The following is a 26,403-nucleotide window of genomic DNA, read 5'->3' as shown; positions in this document are numbered from 1 at the left end:
GAAAGCAGAGGCTGTCAGGCAACCACCGCAAATCCGATACGGTCGTTTCCCCGATCGAATATAGTGCAGATGCGGCGCATAAACGCTTGGCCCAAGACCCAGAAGTGTCCGCTGTTGTGACCGTACTTCTAACCACGTGGGCCCGATCAAGCAGCAATCGTGAATAATCGACGAGGCCGACAACCTCGCGACGGCGGTGGTGAAGTGGGATGCTTGGAATGCCCCTCCGAGCCTCAGTGGATTATTGTCAGCAGCAGGAATGTCAGCGGCCATTGTCAGCAGCAACCCCAGCGGAAGCGGAGTGCAGGTGACTGGCAGCGGCGACGAAGGCAGGCGATGCCCAGGAGCTATTGTCCGAGCAACCACCGTGGATGCCGAGGCGACGTGGCTGGCTGTAAATTGAAGACGGCTGTGTTTCCGACTCGACTCGTGTTCTGGACATTCCGCGGGGAAGCAAGTTCATTCACCTGCTGGAAGACTGCGGGAGATTCCTTTCCAGCAGGGCTGGATGAGTCAGCATCTCCCCCTCTCATCGACCCAGCTGCGAGAGAGTGGAAAAGCCCGCACCTGCCCTTCCGTGGGCAGAACGTCCCCTTCGGTCCATCCGATTGGACAGTGCTCTCCGAACATTATTCCCCCAGCCAGGGATCTGGGGAAACCGAACGATATTTAACTCGGCTGTGAGTGTGGCCGGAAGAAGCCTGCTAGCTCCAGTCGACTACGGTTGACGAAGACGTTCCCCTTCCACTGAGAGCCATTCTCAGTCCCGCTCTATGTAAATAATGTAAATAAGTGTATAAAGTTTTTCGTTACCTTCCTCCGAACCCAATCTCCCATACTCCTCGTCCAATCACCGGTCCCCAGCCATGCTACCCGGGTCGCAACACCGCCGTGATGTTCGAAAACACTGTAGCACCGCATCTTATCCCCAACCTGGATCTGGAAATAGAAGATACGAGGTGGAGAGGGAAACACTTGAATCTGTGTTTGAAACTTGACCTCATCGTCTTTGCTCTCGTAAGAGCTGGAGAAAAACTGCTATACCAATGCTATTCTAGCCACCATACCCATGCTATGCAGTATACCCATGCATATTCGTACAGTGGCCCATAATGACGAACGGGTGCGTGTATTATACCGCACGTCTTGTTTAGTGTAATTCAACCTCAGGTTTTTCGGGTTTCCCGGGATGCCACACCTGGTGTCCGTCAAGTGCGGGATCTATAGCCTGATATCTCGAAGTAATTCATTCCAGTGTAAGTCCTGAGGGCGCTTATCAGGTGCCGAGCGCCCGGCCGCTGTCATAGATGGTGCTGGAGCACCGGCTCCATATCTCGTCGCGGCAGAAGACGACGAAGGCGTTTGCTTTCACAAACGACCTGTGTTATAACCTTTGGCGGGGCAGCACAAACACGTTTCTTTCGGCCGATGCACGAAATCATTTACACACACACACAAAAGGAGGATGGGGCCTAAAATACTGCCTTATGGCACCCCACATTGCAGAAACCTAATATGGGATGTGTGTTAATTTATTTATGCGATTTCAGAGCGTGAAGATAACTGAGAACATGTATCGTGAAATTAAAGAACATTCTTCTAATATAATCACTAATAGGACGTGATTAACGCAACCAAAACCGCCTCTGATCGACAATTCAAACGCCTTAGAGTAATAACTGATTCCACATGAAGCCGGAACAGCCACATTAACAAGAGTCTCAGCAGCATCAAATCCACTGTGGTTACTCAAGCACTTCCCAAGAAAACAAATCTAGTTGCCTACACGCCTGTCCTGCGCCCGCTGTTTTAGATGCAGGTGGAGTTTGGGACTTGGACACTAATACAGAAATCAGCCGCATAGAAACCAGTCAGGAAAAAGGACTCCGATTCATTTAGAATGCTTACGACAGGCAAGCTTCTCTAATGGACCTTTATAACCAATCCGTCCGTCGCAAGTTGCAGCGACTAAATGTGCTGTTCATCTTAGCCAACAATCAGACCAAACTACTTTTCCGAACTTGTATGGGATATGATACGTTCATTAGGGCTCGTATCTGCTGCCGGGGCATGTAGTACGGAGGGCCAAATCTCACGTCAGTTATGTTCGGCGAAATTCTTGTTGCAAATATTATAAAGAGCGACATTCTTTCCTCGGCAACTGTAAACGTATCCCCAAATCACTGACTCAGTTAATTATTTGCAAGTTGTCAACTGATTATTAAAATCCTGCTTGCAACTCATAAAACCTGGCGACGTAAATCGGATGCATATTAAGAAAGCGTCTGCCTTTGTTATGAGTTCCAAAATGGTCTTTGAAAAAAAAAAACAATGATAGCTGATTTGCATAGTTAATCAAATTCGAAGTAGGTGCGCTAGCACTGCTTGTGGGAACGCGAGCGACACACGTCTGCTCCGTTCGGAGTCCTCAGCGAGGATCCCACACCATCTGCGGAAAGCGCTGACGCGCGCAACACGGCAATAGCTGTGGTAAATCCGGTCTATCATTGGCTGCAGCTGTGGGACCGCGCCGCCTCCTCATTGACTAAGTCGCGCGTGACGCGACGTCGCCACCTGCTTATCTCTGGCGCTTCAAGGCTTCAATGCCCCGGCGCGAAATCCGTGACTGCGCGCGCAGTAGTGCTGACGCATAAAAAAAAGAGCATCCTGTATTACATGCAATGGCGATGGATATTACCAGCATGTATAAAAAACTCGCTTACGTTTTCCGCGTACACCTTTTCCTCACCAGTCCCAAAAAATAATTTCTCAGCTGTAAATAAAAAAAAAATGGCTGAGGCTTAACTTGGTTAAGCCTGGAGAATGCGAAGCATCATCGTGTCGCGTAATTTGGAGGCGCACAACCACAGCGACGGCGCGAGGTGGGCCCCCGTTTCTCCACTGTCGTGACCTCATTGTGTCACGTGGTGTGACGTCATGTATCACGTGATTTGGAGGCGCACAACCACAGCGACGGCGCGAGGTGGGCCCCCGTTTCTCCACTGTCGTGACGTCATCGTGTCACGTGGTGTGACGTCATGTATCACGTGATTTGGAGGCGCATAACCACGGTGAAGGGCTGAAGTGGTAGCTAAAGTAGTATGCTTCGCATAAAAATTATTAATAAAGGTGCAGTACTTAGATGATTTTATAAAACAGACTGCCACTGACGGACGGACAGCGATCGGTAGCTTCATCGCAAAGGTGATAAATTTTTCTCATAATTCACGCTGATCGGGCGGGCTAGCTGTACACCTATTCTGTTATGCATTCACAGCACGAGAACACTCTAAATATTTCGCTTCCACTTGAATGCTCAATATGGCGTGTAGTAAGTGTCTCCGTTCAAATAAACTTTCGCGCATGCAAAGAAGAAACAGTACGCACCTGCCGGGTATAGTGTTTGCTTTCAAAAACAAACTGCCGTCCATGGATAGTGAAGACAGCGTTGGGAAACTTGGGAACGTGCGAACACTTCACACGATACTGAAAAAAGAATGAATGAATGAATGAATGAATGAATGAATGAATGAATGAATGAATGAATGAATGAATGAATGAATGAGCGGCCACTGTGCTATAATACTGGTACACCGAAAAATGTTTAGACAGCGATGTATAGGAACAGAGAACAAAATTACGGCGATCACGAGAGCCTCAAGGCTGAAACTAAAAGCCCGCAAGCAGGGACTGTCAGATTATAACAAACAGTAAAACAAAACAAATTCATGCCGTCGTATTCACGCAGCGAAAGTGCCAATGCATTACGGACTTTTGATGATGAAAGAATAATACCACGTGAAAAAAAATGTAGGCTACTAGGGATAGAGCTCAGAAGATTAGTAAAGAGTAAAATACAGGCTTTAGGCGATTATGCGTATGAACAACATAATGTTGTTACAGACAGGGAGGCAAGACAGGCAATGGAGCACGACGCACAAAATTCGCAGCTGGAACTCGATTTTGACAGAAGTTGGTGAGAAAACATCAACGAATACATTCGTGCACCATTTCTTTAGAGTCATTTTCATGACTACAGTTTTGACGGTAGTGCTGCACGGATATTTACGCATTGCTCTTGGTGCTGGTCATGGAGGGCCAGTGTATCCACGCTTGCACAGAAGTACTCACCGTGCCTGCTACAGGGCCAGGAGTTGCTTTGAGGTATCCGTTGATGCGTTCGATCACTTCCTTGGGTCCCGCTATGATCGAGGTGCCGCTGTCGATGACAGCTTCTGTTGGGCTGCTGATGAATGTCCTGCTTCCAGTCTGAAGCCTAAACATGTAGGGCGTAAAAAGCGGGTCGCTTAGATCAACTCTTGGTTGCAGCTGAATGTTGTTTTGAAGCAACGGTATGAAACTTTACACTTATTTACCGCGGTGGTTTAATTTACTCAAAAGAGCTGCGGTGTAAATATATAACATCCTTTATTTTTTTTTATGTGAACTCCGGGACCCAACAAAATGTCTAAGCATATTGCATGCGCACAAGTCTTCAGTAGAGAGAAGAAAAGCCGAAAGAAAGGATCGAGGCAGCAAGAATTAGGGTAACCATCCTTTCACACTTCCTCTGGCAATGCTAAGCTCTTGTTGTCATGTCTCACAGCTTCTAACGCAGGAACAAACTGACTGCCATGGACAATAAAAAGAAAAAAAAAAACACAAGACATTTGTAATAAAATCGAAGTGTGAGATTATAAATATCTACAGAGAGAAGTGCAGAGTCAACAAGCGACCGGCTGTAACATAATCTACACCGCGTGTGATGCTCTATCGTTCGAGCTATCCAGTGTATCGTAAAGCTCGCACCCGGTGTATAATCCTCAAGGGTAAATTTCGGCTTAAAATAAGTTTTTGCTTATATAGTACGCACCAGGTTTATAACCCGCAGAGACGAATTTTGACTGAAAAGCTTTTTAGATTTTCAGCTAGCAGTTTACAGCCGATAAGCGAAAGTTTTAGTGTAAAGCAGTAAAACTCTGAGGCTTTCATAGACTGCATAGAAATTAGTTCTAAAATCTGTCAAAATCCCTTTCCCCGGGTCTATAGGAAAGAAACAAATCAAGCATGTTGTTGTTGCCTTAGTGACATGGCATATAAAAAAGCATAGCGGGCTCGATGAACGGCTCGTTAGTGTCTTCATCGGCTTCAGAATACGGCACCTCGGTTGCAGCCGTTTCAAGTCCGGATTTCTTGCTGTTGGCAACTTCTCGGATACCTTCTTCAGCAGCCATAGTACGATGCGCTTCTTCGTCTCTCCTGGCACTTTTAAGCGAGGTTGTACGCACTTGCTCACAAATTCAAGCACTGAAGAGCACCCACCGCAAGCAGCATTCGCTTGCATATTGAAGCTGATAGCATATGGGAGCTAATTTCGCTATGGGATTTAGCAAGGTGGAGTCTAACTGCGTTTTTTTTATTTTGACCGCAACGCCAGGCTTATTTTTCGGCTGTGACAAACAATCGTTAAAAAATTATAGTTTAGTCTAGTATTGTATAGTATGTATAGTCCGCGGGCTATAGTCTGAAAAAAAAAAAACCTGTACACCTTACCAAAGCGCCGCAAAACCTGACCTGGAGACAACGCAATCAGTTAGCAGCCCATTAGAAGGAGGCGCTTTACTGCTTATTGGGCGAGGATCCATTCCTTTCAATGAATCGCATTTACTTTTAAAATAAGATGTGGTCCTAGCAGAAATTTTTCCTGAGTTAGTTTATTAATGAAAATGAATAATCTTGCCAGTGCATGAATGTAAAGGGACATCCAAAGGAACCCGTAGACATAGCGCCAGTTTTGAGCGTACTTATAGCTTTGTATATCCTCATGCGCTTGCCGCTGTAAAGTTTTTTACCAATATCTCAGGAGACTCCGGACATTCAGTTACAAGTTCAGTTAGAACCCCTCGCCCTTGATAAATCCGATTGGCAATTCTATTTCTATTTTGTTCTATTTTCGTTCTATTTTGTGCAGTAGTAATGGAAGGTGCTGCGCAATACACGAGGACAGCCAACCGATATGCAGCCAGTGCGCTGCCGTGTGTACCTTCATGACTTTCACGAAAATAACAGGCAGCAGATGGGTGCTTGCAGCAAAAGTTCAAGAGGCTTATTTTTTCGCATCTAACACGAAATTTGTAGCTTTGGGGCTGAAATAAAAGAGTAAGCGATTTTTTGTTTCTTTGCCTAAGGACCAGATTTGCTGATACGCGACGGCTTGTTTGATAACGAGAACGTACTACATAAAGCGGCCGGTCTGCAAATCCCTCATGAATATTTAAAGAAACCTGTCCTCTTATCCTCAGAAGTCATTAAATGCAAGCTAAATAGGCGCCCACAAAATTTACATTGATACGGTTTATTCTGGGTGATTAATGTTCGCAGTAGATTTGCATGCTTCGACAGTTTATAAATAAAAAACTCAAAAGCTCTGAAGCTTGGACGTTGTACTAGCTGTGTCCTACGCAGACTTTAGTGGGCCTACAAAGACGCCTGTCAAATGCACTGCGAAATGCATTTAGAGTCGGCGCCTCTGCATATACGCATACTTCGCAGGGCGCGAAGAATGTGGCGCGAGGAATGTCGTGGCAGTCTTATTCATAACAGCCTAACGGCACCTTCTACTCGTCGCTTGAGAGCGCTCCGAAAACGCCGCGCGTTTGTCTGGTCGGCAGTATGTTCGGCTGGTGGGTTCCGAGTGCGCGGCTCTAACTCGGAATGATCCGAAGCGCTCCCATTTCGAATGGGAGCAATCTCGAGATCTGAAGAGCGGTCGCCGCACGATGCCAGCCATTTCCGCAGCCGCTCGCACTTGCTCAGCCCGCGCGCCGCGTAAGTGCAGCGCAGCTAGGTGAGCATAAACACAACAAATATGTGGACGATGCTTAGCACTATGCTTTGTCTACAAGTTTCTTTCACCTGTACAGGTGGGGAGTAACATATGAGTTTACTCCCCGTCAAGTTTGCGGCAGATATATAGACTGCAAAAATATCCAGGTAACATCCATCAATATTCCATTCATATTCGCTTCCGACGCTTTTGCCATTCTCGAAAGCTGTCGACGGTTCGGCTGGGTTTCTTCTGTTTAAATAAAAAATGGTTGCTAATCTGACAACTCTGAGCAAAAGGACTGAAGCGACCAGCCAAAGATACCCGTATAAGGGGTCGAGCCACAAGGCTTAATGGCGCCTGGCGAGGCCTCGGCCAGCCCGTGGGTGGTGTCTGCACATACCCGTCCATGGAGAACTGCCAGTAGCCCTTTTTGGAGACGGGTGCGTAGGTGATTCCTTCGGTGTAGCGCTTGGCGTCCACGCCCCCAAAGAGGATCTCGCCTCCGTCCTCCTGGCTGGGCGTGCTGCTGAGGTACACCGAGAAGAGCGGCTCCGTGACCAGCTGCTGCTTGAGCATGTTGTCGAACGGCGGCACCAAGTCCTTCACTGAGATCTCCGGGTAGCCGAGGCCCAAAATGCCGTCGAAGGTAACCACTTTGAAGATGTCTCCTGAGGTTTCGGTGATGTCGCCGAACAGCTGCCCCCTCACGCTCACACCGGCTATGCCCAGGTCATCCCTGCTCAGCGTTCCCCGCACGTGGGCGGACTCGTACCTCACCTTGAAGGCGTGCCCATTTCTCTTGTAGGTTGACGACTTGCTGCTGTCGTACTTACTGCGGCCGCCTGAGTAAATAACCCAAAACACAAAGTATACATAATACTTACCGGTCCCAGCACACGGCACTCTTCAAAGGTGCCTGAGTGGCGTGCTCCGTCGGCAATGCCCATTGAGAGAAATGAAACACACATTTCAGCAAAGCTCTAGAATCATTTATTAAAAATTAACCACTGATTGAGTGCATGTGTTCTTGCTTGGCTTGTGCACTATACTGATAATGATTTATGCAACGGGTACAGGTATTTATATATGTTCGTAATAAATTAAGTTTATCCGTTTTTAATTAATGTGTTATAATTTTATATATTCATCATTTGTAATGCTTCATCTGTCTTTATGCTGAGTGTCGATAATATTTCACATCCGGACCCAAGGATTGCCTATGGCTATTGGGGCCAACAGAGCTCTGCTTACATTTTTGCACCTCATACGATGTAAATAATTATCTTGTTCTGCTTTTGCTATAGTAACTCAGGGTTCGAAATGACTTCCAGCTGAGCATGTCTGTAAGTCTCACTTCTCCACGCAGTGTAAAAGTTTGTGTAAACGAGCTGTATGGGAGTGCGTCAAGCATCTCGAGCGGTCGACAAGGTCTGTAGCAACCAACCGCTGACGTCAGTCGCATGTCGGCAGCTCCGAATTCTCCTATATCGTTTGTTTAGGTTTATGGGGTTTTAACGTCCCAAAGCGACTGAGGCTATGAGAGACGCCGTAGTGAAGGGCTCCGGAAATTTCGACCACCTGGGGTTCTTTAACGTGCACTGACATCGCACAGTACACGAGCCTCTAGAATTTCTCCTCCAAAGAAATTCCAGCCGCCGCGGCCGGGATCGAACCCGCGTCTTTCGGGTCAGCAGCCGAGCACCATAGCCACTGAGCCACCGCGGCGGCGGCTATCGTTTGTGTCGTGGGAAAGATACTGGTCGCAGTTCAGTAAAGTGCATACGAAGCTACGTAACAGGCTTGCGGGAGAGTGCGTGCACTCGAATCTTGACGTGGGAAAAGGCGCACAAGCAAACATTTCCCTACCCACCAGTGACGACCCACACTGATGCAATGCTTTGCGTCGATTGTATTTTATGCAATATATGTCACCATATTTTCCTGAAAAGGCTTTGCGGCGCATTTGTTTTGGTTCAAAAATGCAACTCTTCACTTCTTTCTGAGCTACAAAGCATAGAGTTTCTAAATATCCCCTAGAGATAAAACTGGCGCCACCGTCTATGGGAGTTTCTTAAAGGTGCACTAAAGAGGATTCTGAGTTCGTCGTTTTACCGCAGGAACTCGACCTGCACTCTCCAAGCATTCCAAGAAACTTCGAATTATTGTCCTGTGCGGCCAATTTCCCTATTAAATCTAATTAAACGTCCCGGCTCCCGTCTTATTTTTTTTGAACTCCCCTTCTTAAAGAGGAGGAGTCAGCCAACGCGTGGAGTGCCTTTCAGCCAGCCGCGTGGCGGCCTGACTGTCTGCCATCGGCGGAGTGTGCCATCGGCGTAGCGATGAGCGAAAGCAAAGAGTCCACGCGTATATTAATTTCGGCCGGCCTAATTTGCGGCTATGTAGTCTGCGACTGTAACTATTTATTCACGGAAACCTAAAAAAACAAAATAAAAGCGAAAGCGAAGCCGCCACGCGACTGGCTGAAAGGAACTCCGCACGTTGACTCCTCATCTTTTAGAAGGTGAGTTAAAAAAAAGGGCAGTCGGGACGTTCAATTCGACTTGATAAGGAAATCGGCCGCACAGGACAATAATTATTGCTTTATAAGAATGCTTGGAGAGTGTAGACGGAGTTCCCGCTGTGAAAAGACGATTTCAGATTCCTCTTTAGTGCACCTTTAAAGGGCACTTCATTCACCGTGGGAATGCCGGGAAGACAGCGTATCGTACTTGGCTTGGCCCTACTTGGCCCTAAAACATAAATACCACTGCAGAAATACAAATTTTCGCAAGTTATATGTTGCAAGGAAGCGTTGTTTCACACTCAGTATGTCCTGTAATAAAATATGCTTACTGTACATCGCAATAAATAAGCAGAAAAGCAGATAGGAGTAAACGAGCACTGAATTTGCCCATGGCGAGAGGGGGCGTTCTCGTCTTGCCGCCAAATATAGCCAACCATGGAAAATAATTTTTTGCGTTTAACAGACGCGCTTTTCCGAGCAAATATTCTTCCAAATATTATTAACGCTTAAAATAGTACACTATAGAAGCTTCCGTTTTCGCATTGTGAAGAACAGAAACGTTTCATTGGTGCAGTCTGCTATTGCGGGTTCGCGCCCCATGTCCTACCATACGCTACGGTTCGTGCCATGAGAAACTTGCCCAAGCCCTCGCTTTTTTATGAGAAACTAGTTTGCACGCACTAAATGCTACCTCTTTCCTTGTCCTGGCGCTGCGCTTACAGATTTTGCCAAGAAAAACATGAATTAAGAAGCGGGAACCCGTCCTACCCGTAAGTGACGGCCATGTTCGTGCTGACAAGTGCAACATGCGAATATTTGTGTGAATTCATTCATTAAGTGGAAGTCGTTCCTACATGCAATTCGCGGCCACCGCCAGTCTTGAAAATGAAGCAAACGCAATCCCCGGTGAGTACGCGTTAAACATAAGTTGCGCTTGTCGAAGTACTTTGTGCTTCTGGAAGATAAGTGTCTCCGAGACTCCTACGAGACATGGGCAGAGGGATCACAGTATCAGACTGTTAAGCTCTCCGTTCCCCAAAAAACTTTTTCCCCTTCTTCTGCCTTTAATTCACAGAGCACAGACTTCGGCTGGACAAAACCAGCTTGCTGCGTAAATGGCTCAAAGCGATGGGTCAAACGGGCTTCAGGTCTAGCAGGCACCAGACACTGTGCTCGGCTCACTTCGAGCGCCTTCGGATGCATCGGATCTCGGGACAACAAGCCACCAGATGTCAATACGAAACTGCTGTGCTGTTTGCTCGCTCGGCATGCACGGAGGAAAAAATAATGAGGGAGCGCGACGCCAACATGGAGGGAAAAAATTTACTGCGCCTTTCCCTATCATCTCACTTCGATGGCCTAGTGTGTACAACGCTCGGGTCTTCCCCGCCAGTCAGAGCTGGCTATTTGCAGACGACTGTGTAATCTACCGCCCCATCCATAACACCTCTGACTCTCGCTTACTTCAAGACGACCTTAAACGTGTTGAAACCTGGTGCAACACTTGGTTAATGTCCTTAAACACTAATAAAACGTCATTGCTTTCTTTCCATCGGCGCCAAAACTATCAACCCTTCAAGTATGAAATAAGTGCATCTGAAATAGCATCTGTTCAATCGTATAAATATCTCGGCATCACATTTTCTAACACACTTAATTGGTCAGCGCACATAACAAACATAACAAACGAAGCCAATCGCACTCTTGGCTTCCTCCGTAGGAACTTGCGACTCGCTTCTGCTTCAATTAAAACATTAACATACCTCACATTTGTCCGGCCGAAGTTGGAGTACGCATGCTCAGTCTGGGACCCTCATCAATCTAACCTTTCGAACACCCTCGAATCAGTTTAGAATCGCGCAGCTAGATTTATTTTTTCGGACTACTAGTATCACACCAGCGTCACTGCACTTAAATCTGAGGCTAATCTCGAGTCCAGACGTTGCATCTTTCGGCTCTGCCTCTTTCATAAATTTTATCACAGCCAACTTGATGTTTCAGCTATCCTGCCAGCTCATCGCTTATCAAGCCGTGCCAACCATCCCAAAGCAGTCTACCCTCCCCCCGCACAGACTACAGCTCATCTTCGCTCATTCTTCGTGCAAACTGCTCGAGACTGGAACGGCCTGCCAATCGACTCCGTGCACCACTCCGATCCACTGCACTTCAAGGCTGCCATCCAATCTCTCATTAGTGACACATTCAGCCCATCCCTCATGTAATACCACATTCCTGGGCCTTTGAGGTATTGATAATAAATAAATAAATAAATAAATAAATAAATAAATAAATAAATAAATAAATAAATAAATAAATAAATATAGTTCCATTGCCGACAGCGCTGACAACTTTGTCCCCATTTTTTTTCTCCCTCTATGATAGTTCTATACGTGCCGCCGCGGTGGCTCAGTGGTTATGGTGCTCGGCTGCTGACCCGAAAGACGTGGGTTCGATCCCGGCCGCGGCGGTTGAATTTCTTTGGAGGAGAAATTCTAGAGGCCCGTGTACTGTGCGATGTCAGTGCACGTTAAAGAACCCCAGGTGGTCGAAATTTCCGGAGCCCTCCACTACGGCGTCTCTCATAGCCTTAGTCGCTTTGGGACGTTAAACCCCCTAAACCAAACCAAATAGTTCTATACGTGCGTAGTACAGATCGTAACGTCTATGCGCAGTGATTTATGAGGGCGTTAGTGTTTTGAACTGGCGAGTGACGGGCAGCAGCAGCAGCAAAAAAATACAGCGCAGCAGAAACCGACGACACTGATAGAGATAGGGCAGTCGTTCACTCGCTGCTGAATTTAAGTTCGTTTATTAGAGAAACCATACTGGCATGGGCAGGCGAGCAAGAAAGTAAATAAAAATAACGCAGAAGCCGTAACCAGCATAGGTAAAAAAAACGCGTTTTATTATGCTTATATTTATGCACTCAAAAATATGCTTTCCATCGTTTTGCATCATGAAGATAGCTTCTCCCGCCAAACCGATGTCTTCGCAGTACAGCTGGCGAAAGAACCTGAGCGCAGCTGTCTGTTGCCCTGGATGATTGTGTCGCATATGCAAACCCGTCTGCGTAAACTTGACGGTTATCAGTTAAGTTGCTTCAAGATGCGATACATTTACCCTGCCAGTCACCGAATAAGGCGCACCATACGGATCATACATTGCGGAACAACGGGGCTTAGACAATAAAAGGGTGACACGAGCACTGGTAACGAAATACATCACGGTATTGTCACCAGCCCATCGATTTATGTGGAGCAACGTACGGCACGATCTTTCGCATAATACAGATTTATTGTGAAAAAGCAGCCGCAATGCTACAGAGCAAATTGGTCGCTGAAAACGCAGTACTAAGCCTAAGAGGCGGAAAGTCGGCATGGAGATAATTGCCATGTGTATGTAGCTAGTGAGATGCGATGCGTTCATGAATAACAAGTATTTTTATCTTCAGTAACAAGCGTTATGGCATATGCTTACGGTTTTGCGTTGAGGAACATTTTGGCTATTTATACATGACAATCCCATTTGTAGTCATAGTAACAAAGACGTGACTGATGATATCTTCTTTCAAGCTTGCCTCCTAATCAGGTTCGTTAGGTTGTCATAAACGCATCGCTTGCTAAACACCCTGTCCTTGACTTGGCTGGAATTTCTAGCCAGTCGCGTTTTTTCCAAAACCTACTGCGAAGATGAGCCAACCTGAACTCCGTTGCTTGGAGACGGCGTCGCGTAGAGACCGAACTGTTCACTATGGCGGCAATGCACGGTTTGTCTAGGTTCGTGTTGGGGCGGATTGGAGGAGAACGCTGGTGCTCAATATTTTTAAGCTTTGTTCTTGCTACGAAAACTCGAGAAAACAGGTGAAATTCAGATCTTCATTGCATACCACTGAATAAAATGAGAATCCGCCGAGGGTTAATAAATTACACGTATATGAACTGATCAGCAATTCTTGAATTTAATATGGTATAAAATTCTAAGAACGCTTGAACGTGTTTTTTTTGTATTACGCGATCAATTTCTTCCCGTGTTTCCCTATACCTTATACGTGATATAGAATCGAACCTCGTTATAACGAAATTATGTATGTAACGAAAGAATGACGATTCACCTTGGAAGCTCGGCCGTCACGAGCTATAACGAAGCTACGGCTTAACGAAGTAATCGCTGGGCCCCTTCAACTTCGTTATAACGAAGTTCAACTGGATACGGAAAATGAGGACCGAAGCACTACATATTGGCGAACTCCAGGTAACGGCTGAAAATAAAGCTGGACTTCATTGATCTGCATTAAATGTGTATGGCTGTCACAGACAGGCTTTTGGGCAGGCTTGTGTAATAGTCGTAGCACTTAGTTTCTGAAGAACAATACGGTACGCCGTTAGTGACCTGTCATTGCGTTGTCTCAGACGAACAGACTAGATGAGTAGGCAACTTGTCGTCATGCTCATGAGTAGCCGACGTGATGGCCGAGTTCAAGTTAAAAGGAATAGTCACATTTCACTGCACAATAGTATGACTATTCTCTTTTACCCTAAAGGGGCGTTCACACTAGCGAGTCGCGGATATTGCGCGACCATTTTGGTCGAGACGCGACAGTGGCGGGTTGGTCGAACACTGCTCGCAGCCTGAGATCCGAATCGTGGAGCTACTAAAACAGAGAACGGGACCTCGGATGTGACGCGAAGCTTGTTCAACATCCGACCTCTTATCAACGGCAGCATAAATTCTGTCCGTATCTGGGAACGAAACGAGCCTGGAAGGTGCGCTTCTGCAGCCAAGGCTATTCAGGAAAGGGAAGTAGATGGGCCTTTGTCTTCTGAAGGCTGGAGGACGGAAGCGCAAGTGTCATTCCGGGCGGAATACAGTCATGAGGACAACGGGGGCGACGCCAACAAGTGCACACAAAACAATCCACTCTTCTCTCGCATTTGCCAGTTGAACGACCCCGCCAGTCGCCCCTCGCAATTATAGGATAAGGCGGCTGCAGTTAAAGCGGCGGTCAAGGCCCGGCGCGTAAGGGCGAAAAAGGTTTTTGCACAGTAACTGGCTAAAAGATTGTGGACCCACTCCTTGTTTGCTAGGCGTACTTGTGGGCGCAGTGACACACCACATTGAAAAAGGCCCATCTCCTTCTCTTTCCTGTGACGTGAAGAACAAACCATTGAATTTTCACCTTGACTTTTTTTTACAAACTCATTGCAACGTGCTGATGAAGTAAAACACTTATAAAAAAGGAAATATGAGAGCCTGAAAATCTTACGGCATCCTAGGTTTGAATTCGCACACTTGATCGAAGGCACCCAGATGTTCGCAGAACCCGTGTCAAAGAGTACCTTGAACGACTGCGGCGGTGTGCCCAGTGAGATGACACCCACATAACGCATCTGTTCAAAGGAAAACATCTTTAGAATTTGCGAGATGGGCACAGTTTGTGGTTTGGATCTGGTAGAACTTAATTCACCGATTTGTCCTTGGATGAATGAAGAAATACTTTCCATAATCCGACTAAAAGAGCATTGGCATACTAAGTTGATGAAAAATCCAATCAACAATTATTACAAGGAAAAGTACAGAAACATACGGAATATGTCCCCTTCTATGATGCGGAGGCGAAAAAAACGGTATTATAGCAACCTGGTTAAAAAAGCCCAAGGTAACTCAAAATAAATATGGTGGATAATCGCTTCCATTACTAAATCCCCCGAGAAATGTAGTATTTCGCCAGAGCTCAGTGCCTTCAACTCTGACCTAGCATGTCTTGCTTCAACGTTCAACCGTTTTTTTCTTAACATAGTGTTGTGTCCCCTTATTGCTTTTGTGTGTGCGCGCCCCCGCATCCTCCTCCTAACGACCACTCGCATCCTCCTCCTAACGACCACTCGCATCCTCCTCCTAACGACCACTTGCCCCTCGTCGCACGCTGTCGCCAGATGCCCCCCCATGGTGCGCCCCCGCATCCTCCTCCTGTTTTGGGAAGCCACTCCCTCCCGTGGACGCTTCTCCGCTCCCTCCTTTCTTCGGGCGGCCAGTTCGGCTCCTGCCTCGGTCGACGCTGGTCGCACCCTCATCGGCTTTAAATAAACGAAGTCTTAAAGTACCGTGTGCGTCTTTCGCTGCATTCAACACAGCGACCGGACACGACAGTGGCGACGAGAAAGTGGATTCGACCCGCGCTACGCAACGCTATTGACAAGCCATGGCTACGCGAGGGTTTCCCAATCAGATACCAGAGTTCAACGGCTCATCGTGGTCATCGTGGGTTGGACGCCTTCAGTTCTACTTTGAAGCTAACAACATCACAGACCCAGCCTTGAAGAGGGCCAACCTGCTGACGCTGTGCGGGGAGCAGACCTACGATACTGTCTGCGCCCTTATTCAGCCAAGCACACCAGCGGCAGTGTCTTACGACGACATCGTATCAGCACTGCAAAAGCACTACGACCCGAGGCCATCAGAGGTCTACAGCCGGGCTCGCTTCCAACGACGAGATCAACTGGGAGGAGAAACTGTGAGCGCCTACGTAGCCGCGCTCAAGAAGCTCGCTGCCGACTGCAATTTTGGAACGCTGTCGACAACAGCTACCGGGCAGGAGGGAGACGCAGCTTCTTCTGCTAACACCACCATGCTTCCCTTGGACGTGATGTTACGCGACAGATTTGTGTGCGGACTGAGTGACGAGTCACTGCAGCAGCGCCTGTTCGCTGAGAAGGACCTCACATTCAGCAAAGCTTACGACATCGCCGTTCGAGCGGAGAGCGCCGGTCACCAGCAGAGAGGGATTCGCCGGAACACCGAGCCGGTACACCAGACAAGCAACCAGGTGCGCAAGCCTTCTGTTGTTGTAAAATCGGTCAAAAAGGCACAACGCTGCTGGCGGTGTGACGACCAACACAACCCCCAGGGATGTCGATTCCAGTCAGCCACGTGTAATTTTTGCCACAAGCGAGGGCATATCGAAAGAGCATGCATTACGAAACGGAGACTTGCCAAGATAAAGTCACCTTCCCAGCCTAATCACAGCGTCAACGCCTCAGAGAATACGCCGCTATCTGATCTCCATGGAACAACATCAGCAACACCATCTGTGTTGTACGACCTGAACACCATGAATCTCGGCACGCGACCGAAGATTTTTACAGAAGTAAGCGTGCATCACCAGCTGATTAAGTTCGAGGTGGACTCCGGCGCAGCCTGTACTCTGATCAGTGAGGACACGTTCCGAACTTCATGGCCATCTGACGCACCCGCCCTGCAACAAGACGACACGCACCTGCGAACGTGGTCAGGACAGAATCTGCCACTATTGGGCTCTGCCAACGTGCAGGTTAACTACAACGGCCAGACCCATACGCTACCTCTGCTTGTTGTGAAGGGCACAGGATCAAGCCTTCTAGGGAGAAACTGGTTTTCTCCACTAGGCGTGATGATATGCGGCATACACCAGACGCCGAGCCAGAACATGGTTGAGCAACTGCAAGAGAAATACGAAAGAGTATTCTCGGAAGAGATTCCAGGAAACGAAGGGCCCCCGGTCACACTGGAGTTGTTGGACAACGCGCAACCCAAATTTCTGAAGGCCAGGCCGGTGCCGTTTGCTCTCCGAGATTCAGTTGAAAAAGAGTTGGACAAACTGGAGCAGCAAGGTGTCATCGAGCCGACGCAGCATTCAGAATGGGCCACACCACTTGTCGTAGTTCGCAAGAAGAACGGAACCATACGCCTCTGCGGAGACTACCGGAGCACCGTCAATCTTGCGACTAAAGCGTCCTCTTACCCGCTACCGACACCTGAAGAAGTATTCAGTGTACTACGTGGCGCAAGAGTCTTCAGCACATTGGACCTCACCCAGGCGTATCAGCAGCTGAAGGTGAGCGAGTCAACTGCTGAATTATTGGCAATTAACACACTGAAAGGCTTGTACAAAGTCAAGCGACTGCCTTTTGGCGTAGCTGCAGCCCCGGCCATATTTCAAAAATTCATGGAGACAGTGCTTCAGGGCATCCCAGGAGTTTGTGTCTACCTTGACGATGTCATCATCAGTGGCACTTCCACTGAAGAGCATGCAGTGCGCCTAGAGCTCGTTCTCGAAAGGCTAGCAAACGCTAATTTGTGCATAAGCAAATCGAAGTGCTGTTTTGCGGTGCCAGAGGTGCAATTTCTGGGACACCGAATTGATGCGGAAGGCATTCACCCTACCGAGGACAAAGTGCGAGCGATCACAGAAGCACGAGCTCCAACAAACAAGCAGGAGCTACAGGCTTTTCTCGGACTCTTGACGTTCTACGACCGGTTCTTGGAACAAAGAGCTACCGTGGCCAACGACTTATACCAACTCCTTCGGAAAGATGTGACATGGACATGGTCGCCACGCCATCAGCAGTCATTCGATGCCCTGAAAGACCTGATTCGAAGATGTACAGTCCTCCGCCACTACGACGAAAGGAAGCCTCTGCTTTTGGCTTGCGACGCATCACCGCACGGAGTCGGCGCGGTTCTATCGCAAACTGACGAGCAAGGAAGGGAAGCTCCCATCGCCTTCGCCTCACGTACGTTGTCGCAAGCAGAACGCAACTACGCGCAACTTGACAAAGAAGGGCTAGCCATCGTCTACGCGGCGACACATTTTCACCAGTACATTGCCGGCCGGAAGGTGACCTTTATAACCGATCACCGACCGCTATTGGGCATTCTGGGACCACAAAGGCCTATGCCACCAACTTTGTCTCCGCGAATGACACGTTGGTGCATCAAACTCTCAGCGTACGACTACGCTCTGGTCTACCGCAATGGGAGTAAACATCAAAACGCCGATGCGCTAAGCCGTCTGCCACTAGACGCAACTGTTGACGAACCATTTCCACCAGGAGACGTTCTGATGTTCGAAGCACTGCCAGAACCTCCGCTTACAGCAGGCACAGTTGCAGCATCTACGCAGAAGTGCGCAGCTCTCCGGCTAGTTTACACAGCTGTTCAACAAGGCAACGTGCATAAACTCAAAGGGGACAACTTCGACGCTTACCGCAGGCGAGCTACAGAGTTGAGCACCCATCGCGGCTGCATCATATTTGGGTCCCGAGTTGTGATGCCGAGAGAACTACGCGCACAAGCTATGTCTCTCATCCACGCCGGACATCGGGGCATCGTTGCAATGAAAAAGTGTGCCAGAAGCTACATGTGGTGGCCTGGCATTGACAACGACATCGAAACAGTGGTGCGAGAATGCAGGCCTTGCCAGAGCAGCCGGAGCGCCCCGCCGAAAGCTCCTGTCCCAGAATGGGAAAAGCCAGACACACCATGGCACACACTGCACATTGATTTTGCAGGACCAATTGAGGGCTGCACTTTCCTTGTGGTCGTAGATGCCTACACAAAGTGGCTTGAGATAAGGCAAATGGGACAGACGACTTCGGCAGCAGTCATTGACAACCTCCGATCACTATTTGCAACGTTCGGCCTGCCGCGCAAGGTAGTGTCGGACAACGGAACACCGTTTGTGTCTGCGGAGACCCTCAAGTTTTATCGCGACAACGGGATCTCATCAGTTACATCGGCCCCCTACCACCCAGCGACAAACGGACAAGCCGAGCGCTACGTAGCCGAGCTAAAACGCGCCCTTGAAAGAGATCAGACAGGCTCGCTGCAGCGCCGCCTTGCGCGCTTTATCTTCAAGCAGCACACGACGGTTCAGAGCACAACAGGCGAGACCCCCTCGAAAATGATGTTCGAGCGTGAAATGCGAACCCAGCTCACAGCCATCCTCCCCGAGCCAAAGGCAGAGACGTTCCGGGAAGAAAAAGCAATTCCGCGCTGCGGCACGCTTAATGAGGGGCAGCGCGTCCTCGCCCGACAGTTTCTGAAAAAGCCACGCTGGGAGGAAGCTACAATTGTCAGACGCATAGGCCTGCGCTCTTGGCTCGTCAACATACATGGCACAGTAGCACGCCGACATCTCAACCAGCTGCGTAGATTTACGACGCCGTCTGAGAGCTGTCCGCCAGCGGAGAGAACACGTGCACCATCTTCCCACATAGCCTGGCACCTCTTCCCGGAAGAAGAGACTTCGCCCAGGACAGACCTAGGAGACACAGCGAACAACAGCCAGCCTACAAGTGTTTCTCCCCCGAGCGCACAAAGCCAGCGCGCCTCCACGCGTGAGCGCCGACCCCCTGCACGATACCAGGCAACTTTCTAAGGGGGAAGGAAGTGTTGTGTCCCCTTATTGCTTTTGTGTGTGTGCGCCCCCGCATTCTCCTCCTAACGACCACTCGCATCCTCCTCCTAACGACCACTCGCATCCTCCTCCTAACGACCACTTGCCCCTCGTCGCACGCTGTCGCCAGATGCCCCCCCATGGTGCGCCCCCGCATCCTCCTCCTGTTTTGGGAAGCCACTCCCTCCCGTGGACGCTTCTCCGCTCCCTCCTTTCTTCGGGCGGCCAGTTCGGCTCCTGCCTCGGTCGACGCTGGTCGCACCCTCATCGGCTTTAAATAAACGAAGTCTTAAAGTACCGTGTGCGTCTTTCGCTGCATTCAACACAGCGACCGGACACGACACATAGGTAATAGTATATAGCTGCCACCTTGCAAATCAACTCTTGTACTGTTTTTCCAACTCCGTGCTCTAATACTTTAGCTTACACAGAGATAACAGCTGCCGAAATTGTTGCTGTCGTCCGCCAGATGTCGCCTAATAAAGCTATAGGTCATGATGAAATATCGGTGAACATCATTAAGGACAACATTCATATTTTGTTCCTTCCACTGGAAAAAATATTTAATCAGGCATTTTTATCGGGTATCTATCCGGATACGCTCAAGATTGGGAGAGTTGTACCAATCTACAAAAACGACAATCCCAATGATGTCGAAAATTACCGCCCAATTACCATACTGAGCTGCATTAATACGCTCTTCGAAAAACTAATAGCTAAGAGAACACAGGATTTTATTGAAAAATATGGCATCTTAGCCAGAGACAGCACGGTTTCTGCAGAGGTCACTCTACAGGCACAGCAGTACACTCAGCAACAGAAATAATTAACCTGGCTTTAAATTCAAACAAGATTATTATAGGCATATTCAGGACATTAGAAAAAGCATTCGACACTGTTACCCATGACATCTTGTTACAGAAACTTGAAAATTATGGATTTCGAGGACCAACCAAGAATTTTTTTCCATAGCTACCTTACTAACCGCATGCAATTCGTGCAAATCTCAGATCAAAGATCTTCAATGGGGGAGGTTAGGACAGGAGTTCCGCAAGGGTCAGTACTTGGCCCCCTGCTTTTTTTCCCTCTTTATAAACAATTTGCCTCGTTGCATTGAGCATGGACAAGCAGTCATGTATGCAGATGACACAGCTCTACTAATATCTCATCAGTCGGCAGAAAAGGCTCAGTCACTTGCAAATAATAGCCTTCAAAAAGCAGCAACTTCGTTTAGCACTAACAAACTAGCGCTAAATGTTAAAAAAACAAAGTTCATTGCTTTCACCTCCCGTCGTAAATCTACACCCGTAGAAAGTAGCCTGCATCTCGATGGGTTACCCATTGAAAGGGTTCAAAGCTGCAAATATTTAGGAGTAACTCTTGACGAAAATCTACACTGGGCTCCTCATATAGACAACTTATGCAAAAAGTTAACCTCTGGATGCTATGCACTAATTAAAGCACAAAAACATTTCGACAAGAACACACTACGAATGATATACTTCAGCGTTTTCCATAACCATTTAATATACTGTATTGAATCCTGGGCTTTCACCTTCGCATCTTACCTAGCAAAAGTTAGCACTCTCCAGAAAAGGGCTGTCAGAATAATATCATCTGCACCGAGAGCAATACCATCCAAACCTCTTTTTGATGAATTAAACATAATGCCCTTCACCAATGTACGTGAGCACAAAACGGCCGTTTTAGTCCACCAGATAATTAGCACGAACTCTCCACATCCTTCTTCCATATTCATTTCTCCCAAACGTGACACTAGGCAGGCACAGCACAATAACTTCAATTTACCCATAGCTCACAACATATACGGGCGGCGCTCAATATCTTTTATCGGGGATAAAATATGGAATACCGTTCCGTGTTACATAAAATACACGTCGAACTTTGTTTCTAAACTAAAACGGCACTGTCACAACAAGGAATTTGATGCACCAAGCTAAACGTATGTTGTTGTTCATAGCAATGCTCCATATAGTGATTGTCTAACTCTGACAATGTTTGTAATGGATCCATCACTAGCCATAGCGGCTAAGGATCCAGATGACTATACAGCATTTTCTGTATCAATTTCTGCGTGAATAAACGTTCTGATTCTGATTCTGATTCTGAATGCTGTAACATACCTCCGATGTTTGTGGAATACTCAAGAGGTATAAGCGTAGCTTTAAAGGGCCCCTGACACACCCTTGGTAGATCTTTGCGTTTCTTTAAAACGTCACAGCCTTGGATACCATTAACATGCGGGCGTGTTGCCCGGCATGAGTTACCTAAGTCGTAATCATCGTCATTACCCCAACTACATCTACTGCAGGAAAAACGTTTTTCCCGTTGGCCTCCAATTAACTACGACAGCTGTGGTTACATTTTACCGCAAACTTCCTAATCTTTTGCGCCCATTTGACTAATCTTCGCCCACACCCGACTATGTTTACCTTGTCTTGGAATCCCCGCCGTTACTCCCAGGGACGACCGATTATCTGCTCTCTGCATTACCCAAAACAGGGTGCTCCGTTAACGCGTCCTAAAGAAGGCCCGGCGGAAAATGGATATCTTTGCGTGGTGCAATTGTACCAGCGTTGGGAGCGCGTCACGTAAGCTGAAGGGGCTGTGGGAAAGGGAGGGGGAGAGGCTGAATCGAGCGTTCCTGATACCTTCCAGCACGCTACCAACGCTAGCTGGGATCAGAGAGAAATAGAGCATGAGAACACAAGCACTGCGTGCTTAGGCGGGCGCTGCATGTAAACGAGAGAAAAATGCGCACAATAAAGTATTATTACTATTAACAACAACAAAAAATGGCAGGTTTTTAGCGTAGTTAAACCGAATAGGACCTGCGAAAGCACTTGAGTCAACACCGTTTCAAAGGCAACCGCATGCAAGAACTTGTAGTCAGCCGCTATCGGCAAGCGCGCAGGGAGGAGGGGGGGTTGTCGGCTTTGCGTATTGACAGAGCAGCTGCGCAAGGCCTCCGCCACTGGCGCTCCGTCAAAGGCCAAACGTTTAGGCTTCACACATACCTCGGATTTTTCAGCTTTGCTAGTGAATCAGTGCTTTCTCACTAAAACACGAAAACGTACTTCGAGTCGGGAGCACTTTAACTATGGCCATGTTTTTCGTAATCATACAGCCCTCACAAAATCGCGTCGACATTCAAATGGAAACATTCGCTTCGTACGTCTTCGTCAGTGCTGAGGCGCTCCGTCAGCGGCGATCGTCCCAGGTACGTCGAGCTGTTCTGGCCGACGTATATCAGAGGAACCCTGCAAGAATTGCGCAGAAAAAGGCCAACGAAGTAAATTTCATCATCGCGGCATTCAGATTTGACTTCATAGATTCTGTTCCCTCACGCTTTTTATCTACTGGCACCTTCCGTACTTCGAAAACATCGAGTCCGGGCTTGGGCAGCTGTTGCCTGCCGAGATACCTTAAACGAATCATGAAACAAAAACTTTGGGCCCTTTTTTTTATTGCGCTAATGCGCCCTTTGACATAAGACAGTTATATATAGATATGCAGACCCGTGTCGGCTATAAATGCCAACAAGACCCGGTGTTGGTGCCCGTGTGTCCTGATTCTTGTGTCTGGTGGTCGGCTAGGATGGTAATCCTGGCTGCCGAGCTGTAGCTTGCGTGCCGCCCGAAGTCCGGGGCAAGTTATCGAGAAGTGGTCTACCTCTGCAGCAGGAGCGGGACTGAAGGTCAGGCCGGAAGAGGATTGAGTGGCCCGTTTTTTTTTTCTCATAAAGTCAGACTAAGAAAAATCCGGACTGGCCCAAGACCGCAATGATAATCCGAAGTTTTCTCATCGAAATGTCGGAGGATCGCTTACAGTAGTGACAGTTGAACCTGTACGTCTGTTGAGGCACGCTGGTCCGAGCGTACGGGCTTGAACTCTTCACTTCGCAGTAAACACGGTAACACGAACCACCTTTGCAGGCTGACGTGTTCGAAACTAGCTTTGCCCCCGAAAAGGCGCAGCGGGATTCGTGGAGCCTCCTCCAGGCGCACAACACGGAGGAAGCTGGGCAACCGGCCGGGGGACGCTTGTACCTATTTTTACAGGTGGACGTTCGGCGATGGGTTCTGAACCAGCCACCTCCCGCAGCCGTAGCGGACGAACAGACTACCGCCCTTCTTAACCACATTCTTAAAGAAGAAAATGCGACAGCATTTGCGTTGCCTGCTATGGTGTCTACAATGAGTATTTAATGTCCCTGCGATTTTCCCTCAAAACGCTGGTTGGAACCAGTTCCATTGCAGTTATAAGGTATGTGTAGGTCATCACCTTCTAGAATGTTGTGAGTAGTTTTAATTGAATTAGCTATTCGATTATACTTATCCGACCACTAATGACCTTAATCCACCCATTAATCCCCACTAATGCGCCTTAATTAATTTACTGGGGAGGTTCCACTTCCAAATGTTTGGGGGTCCTTTGGAATTTGGTGGATCTACTTGTAAATTTTGGGGGTCCTCAGATTTTCAGATTTGGTGGTGCCCTTGATTGACCCACTGGTGATCACGTGGTGTTGATTACGTCACGACATTCTAGTATTCTCGTATTCGTAGATCGCAGGGAGTCCTCATACCACTACTGGCGCAGTGGTGTAGCGGTTAAGAGATGCGCCACTGCCCTGGCTGGTGGCTGTTTCAAACACAGCCACCGGTGGGGCTTGTGAGACCCAGGTTCCCGAGCTCCCGTAAGGTGCATGTACAGGGCCACGGTGGGCAGGTGGCAAGGGAATTGAATTGATGTGAATTAATTTCATTTCCATGTGCCACGGGGGGCAGACAGCTCACAACTCGGTGGGCAGGTTGTCGCTTGCCATGGTGGCCAGGTTGCGATGACGTCACATGGTAACGAGATCTCGCTCGACGAATCATTAATTTAACTGCCACGATGGGCAGGTTGTGATGATGGGACGTGACCTCTTCCGACCAATCAAGGAATTGTGTGACAGAGAAGCCGGCATTTTTTTGGAAGACGACAGCCTAAATGCTATCGCATTAATATTTAATGATGTTACTAATAGCGCAGGAGCGATCCTTTCACTGCACCCTCACTTGTCACCGCACCACCAAAAAAAAAATTGAGCTAGTTTTATTAACACCGAAGATATCGGCAATTGCAAATGATGCTGCACCTCTCCTTCCTCAACTCATGTGGGCTGACGGCGCTAGAAAAAGAAATAAAGAAAACAGGTCGAGAATGCGCCCGCCCCACCCGCCCTGTCCATGTCACTTGAGCACACCGAATGAGAAGGCTCGCCAGGATTCGCTACTCCACGTCAGAGGCGGAATGGCGGCTAAGAACGCGGTTAGGTGACGCTCTGATCTGTTTGCGAGCAGCAGTTTTCAAGAACTATTTGTAAATTATAGGTTCCCCGCAGAGCTTTTAAACCTGACTCGAAGACTCAGAAAGACCACCTCTATAGATAGTTTGGATTAGAATATGGCCATAAAAATCATTTCATCATCATCAACCTGACTACGCCCACTACAGGCCGAAGGCTTCTCCTTTAACTCGCCATTAACCCTGTCCTGTGCCAGCCGCGGCCACCCTATCCCGCAATCTTCTAAATCTCATCCGCCCACCTAACTTTCTGCCGCCCCCTTACACTTTCCTTCCCTTGGAATCCACTCCGTTACCCTTAAGAACCAGCGGTTATCTTGCTTTCGCGTTACATGCCCTGCCCAAGCCCATTTCTTCCTCTCGATTTCGACTGGGATGTCATTAACCCGTGCTTATTCCTTGATCCACTCTGCCCTCTTCCTGGCGTTACATCTTTCATTTTACTTTCCATAGCTCGCTGCGCTGTCCTTAAGATGTTATCCTCCATGTTCTGCCCCAAAGGTGAGTGCCGGTAAGATAAAGTTGTTATATACTTTTCTCTTGAGGGATATTGGTAAACTGTCATTCATGATCTGAGAGAACCAGCCAAATGCGCTCCACTTATTCTAGTTATTTCACTCCCATTATCCGGATCTGCGGTCACTACCTGCCCTAAGCAGACATATTCTCTGACCACTTCCAGCACCTCGCTACCAATTGTAAACTGCTGTTCCCTTCCGAAACCGTTGAACATATGGAGGCCGCACGGCGATAATTTCAAGTCACTTGTTGCTCCAAAACGTCAATGACCTGTTGGAACGGCGTAGTTAGGCTCTGTCAGCTGTAAAGTCCACAAGCTCATCATGTTAGAAAGTTATTGACTTTGTTGCTCTACACACAGGAACATCACATATTTCTATACGCTTATGTTGTAGCTTTAATACGACCGATCGAACGTTGCATAAAAAGAGTCACTGAATCGAAATCACAGCTTGAATCAGTGTATTACACCCAACTGAAGCCCTTAACCCCTCTTTTTTTAACTTATAAGCTGAAGACAAATAGCAGAATCGTCATCTTCGAGAACTTGTACACTGCGATATTCCTCAACCGATTCAACATTGCAGAGAAACAGGTAAAGCTTTTGAAAAGCAAATAAAACGTGGGTCTCCCTTGAGCTGCTTAGTCACGTTGCTAGACTGCACCGCGAGCACCACGCTCAGCAGAGCGCAGAGCAGCACCAGCGGTGTCATGGCTTCGTCTTGGACGCAAACAGGAGTAGACAAACCGGCCAACAGTCTCGACCTCGGGTGTGGTCCGCTACCTTATGCTGCTGAGGACGTACTTTCTCGCAGTCACGTGATAGACTCTCGTCTCGTCGCGCAGAGCCTTTCCGCAAATCTTTAGGTGGAAAAGGTGCTTCCTCAGCTTCCGATGTTAACCTCAGCAGGGTCACTGACCCGCTGACGGAAGCGTCCACTGTGC

The 26,403-nt window shown here is 48.1% G+C and overlaps 1 protein-coding gene across 1 annotated transcript; it reads right to left on the bottom strand.

The window, feature by feature from the left end:
- Positions 1-14: 14 nt before the first annotated feature.
- On the bottom strand, positions 15-26,171 carry LOC149352536 (lysosomal aspartic protease-like). The gene is made up of 8 exons (XM_089577195.1): positions 26,092-26,171; positions 22,763-22,847; positions 14,617-14,740; positions 7,230-7,671; positions 4,132-4,276; positions 3,388-3,486; positions 886-939; positions 15-125 (listed from the first exon to the last, which is right to left on the bottom strand). Exons 1-8 carry the CDS (start codon positions 26,169-26,171, stop codon positions 15-17), a joined length of 1,140 nt encoding a protein of 379 aa, XP_089433321.1.
- Between the last annotated feature and the right edge of the window lie 232 nt (positions 26,172-26,403).

Source organism: Amblyomma mixtum, chromosome 3 (assembly GCF_055824585.1).
Source record: "Amblyomma mixtum isolate Tamu chromosome 3, ASM5582458v1, whole genome shotgun sequence".
Taxonomy (NCBI): Eukaryota; Metazoa; Arthropoda; class Arachnida; order Ixodida; family Ixodidae; genus Amblyomma; species Amblyomma mixtum.
The sequence above is the reverse complement of the archived record's forward strand: the minus strand, read 5'-3'. Positions and strand labels throughout refer to the sequence as shown.

Coding starts and splice junctions, on each gene's coding strand:
- LOC149352536 (XM_089577195.1), bottom strand. CDS start 26,171: ATGACACCGCTGGTGCTGCTCTGCGCTCTGCTGAGCGTGGTGCTCGCG. Junction 7,672..14,616: donor GAATTCAAACCTAGGATGCC/GTAAGATTTTCA, acceptor TTATTTACTCAG/GCGGCCGCAGTAAGTACGAC. Junction 940..3,387: donor GCAAACACTATACCCGGCAG/GTGCGTACTGTT, acceptor TTCTATTTCCAG/ATCCAGGTTGGGGATAAGAT.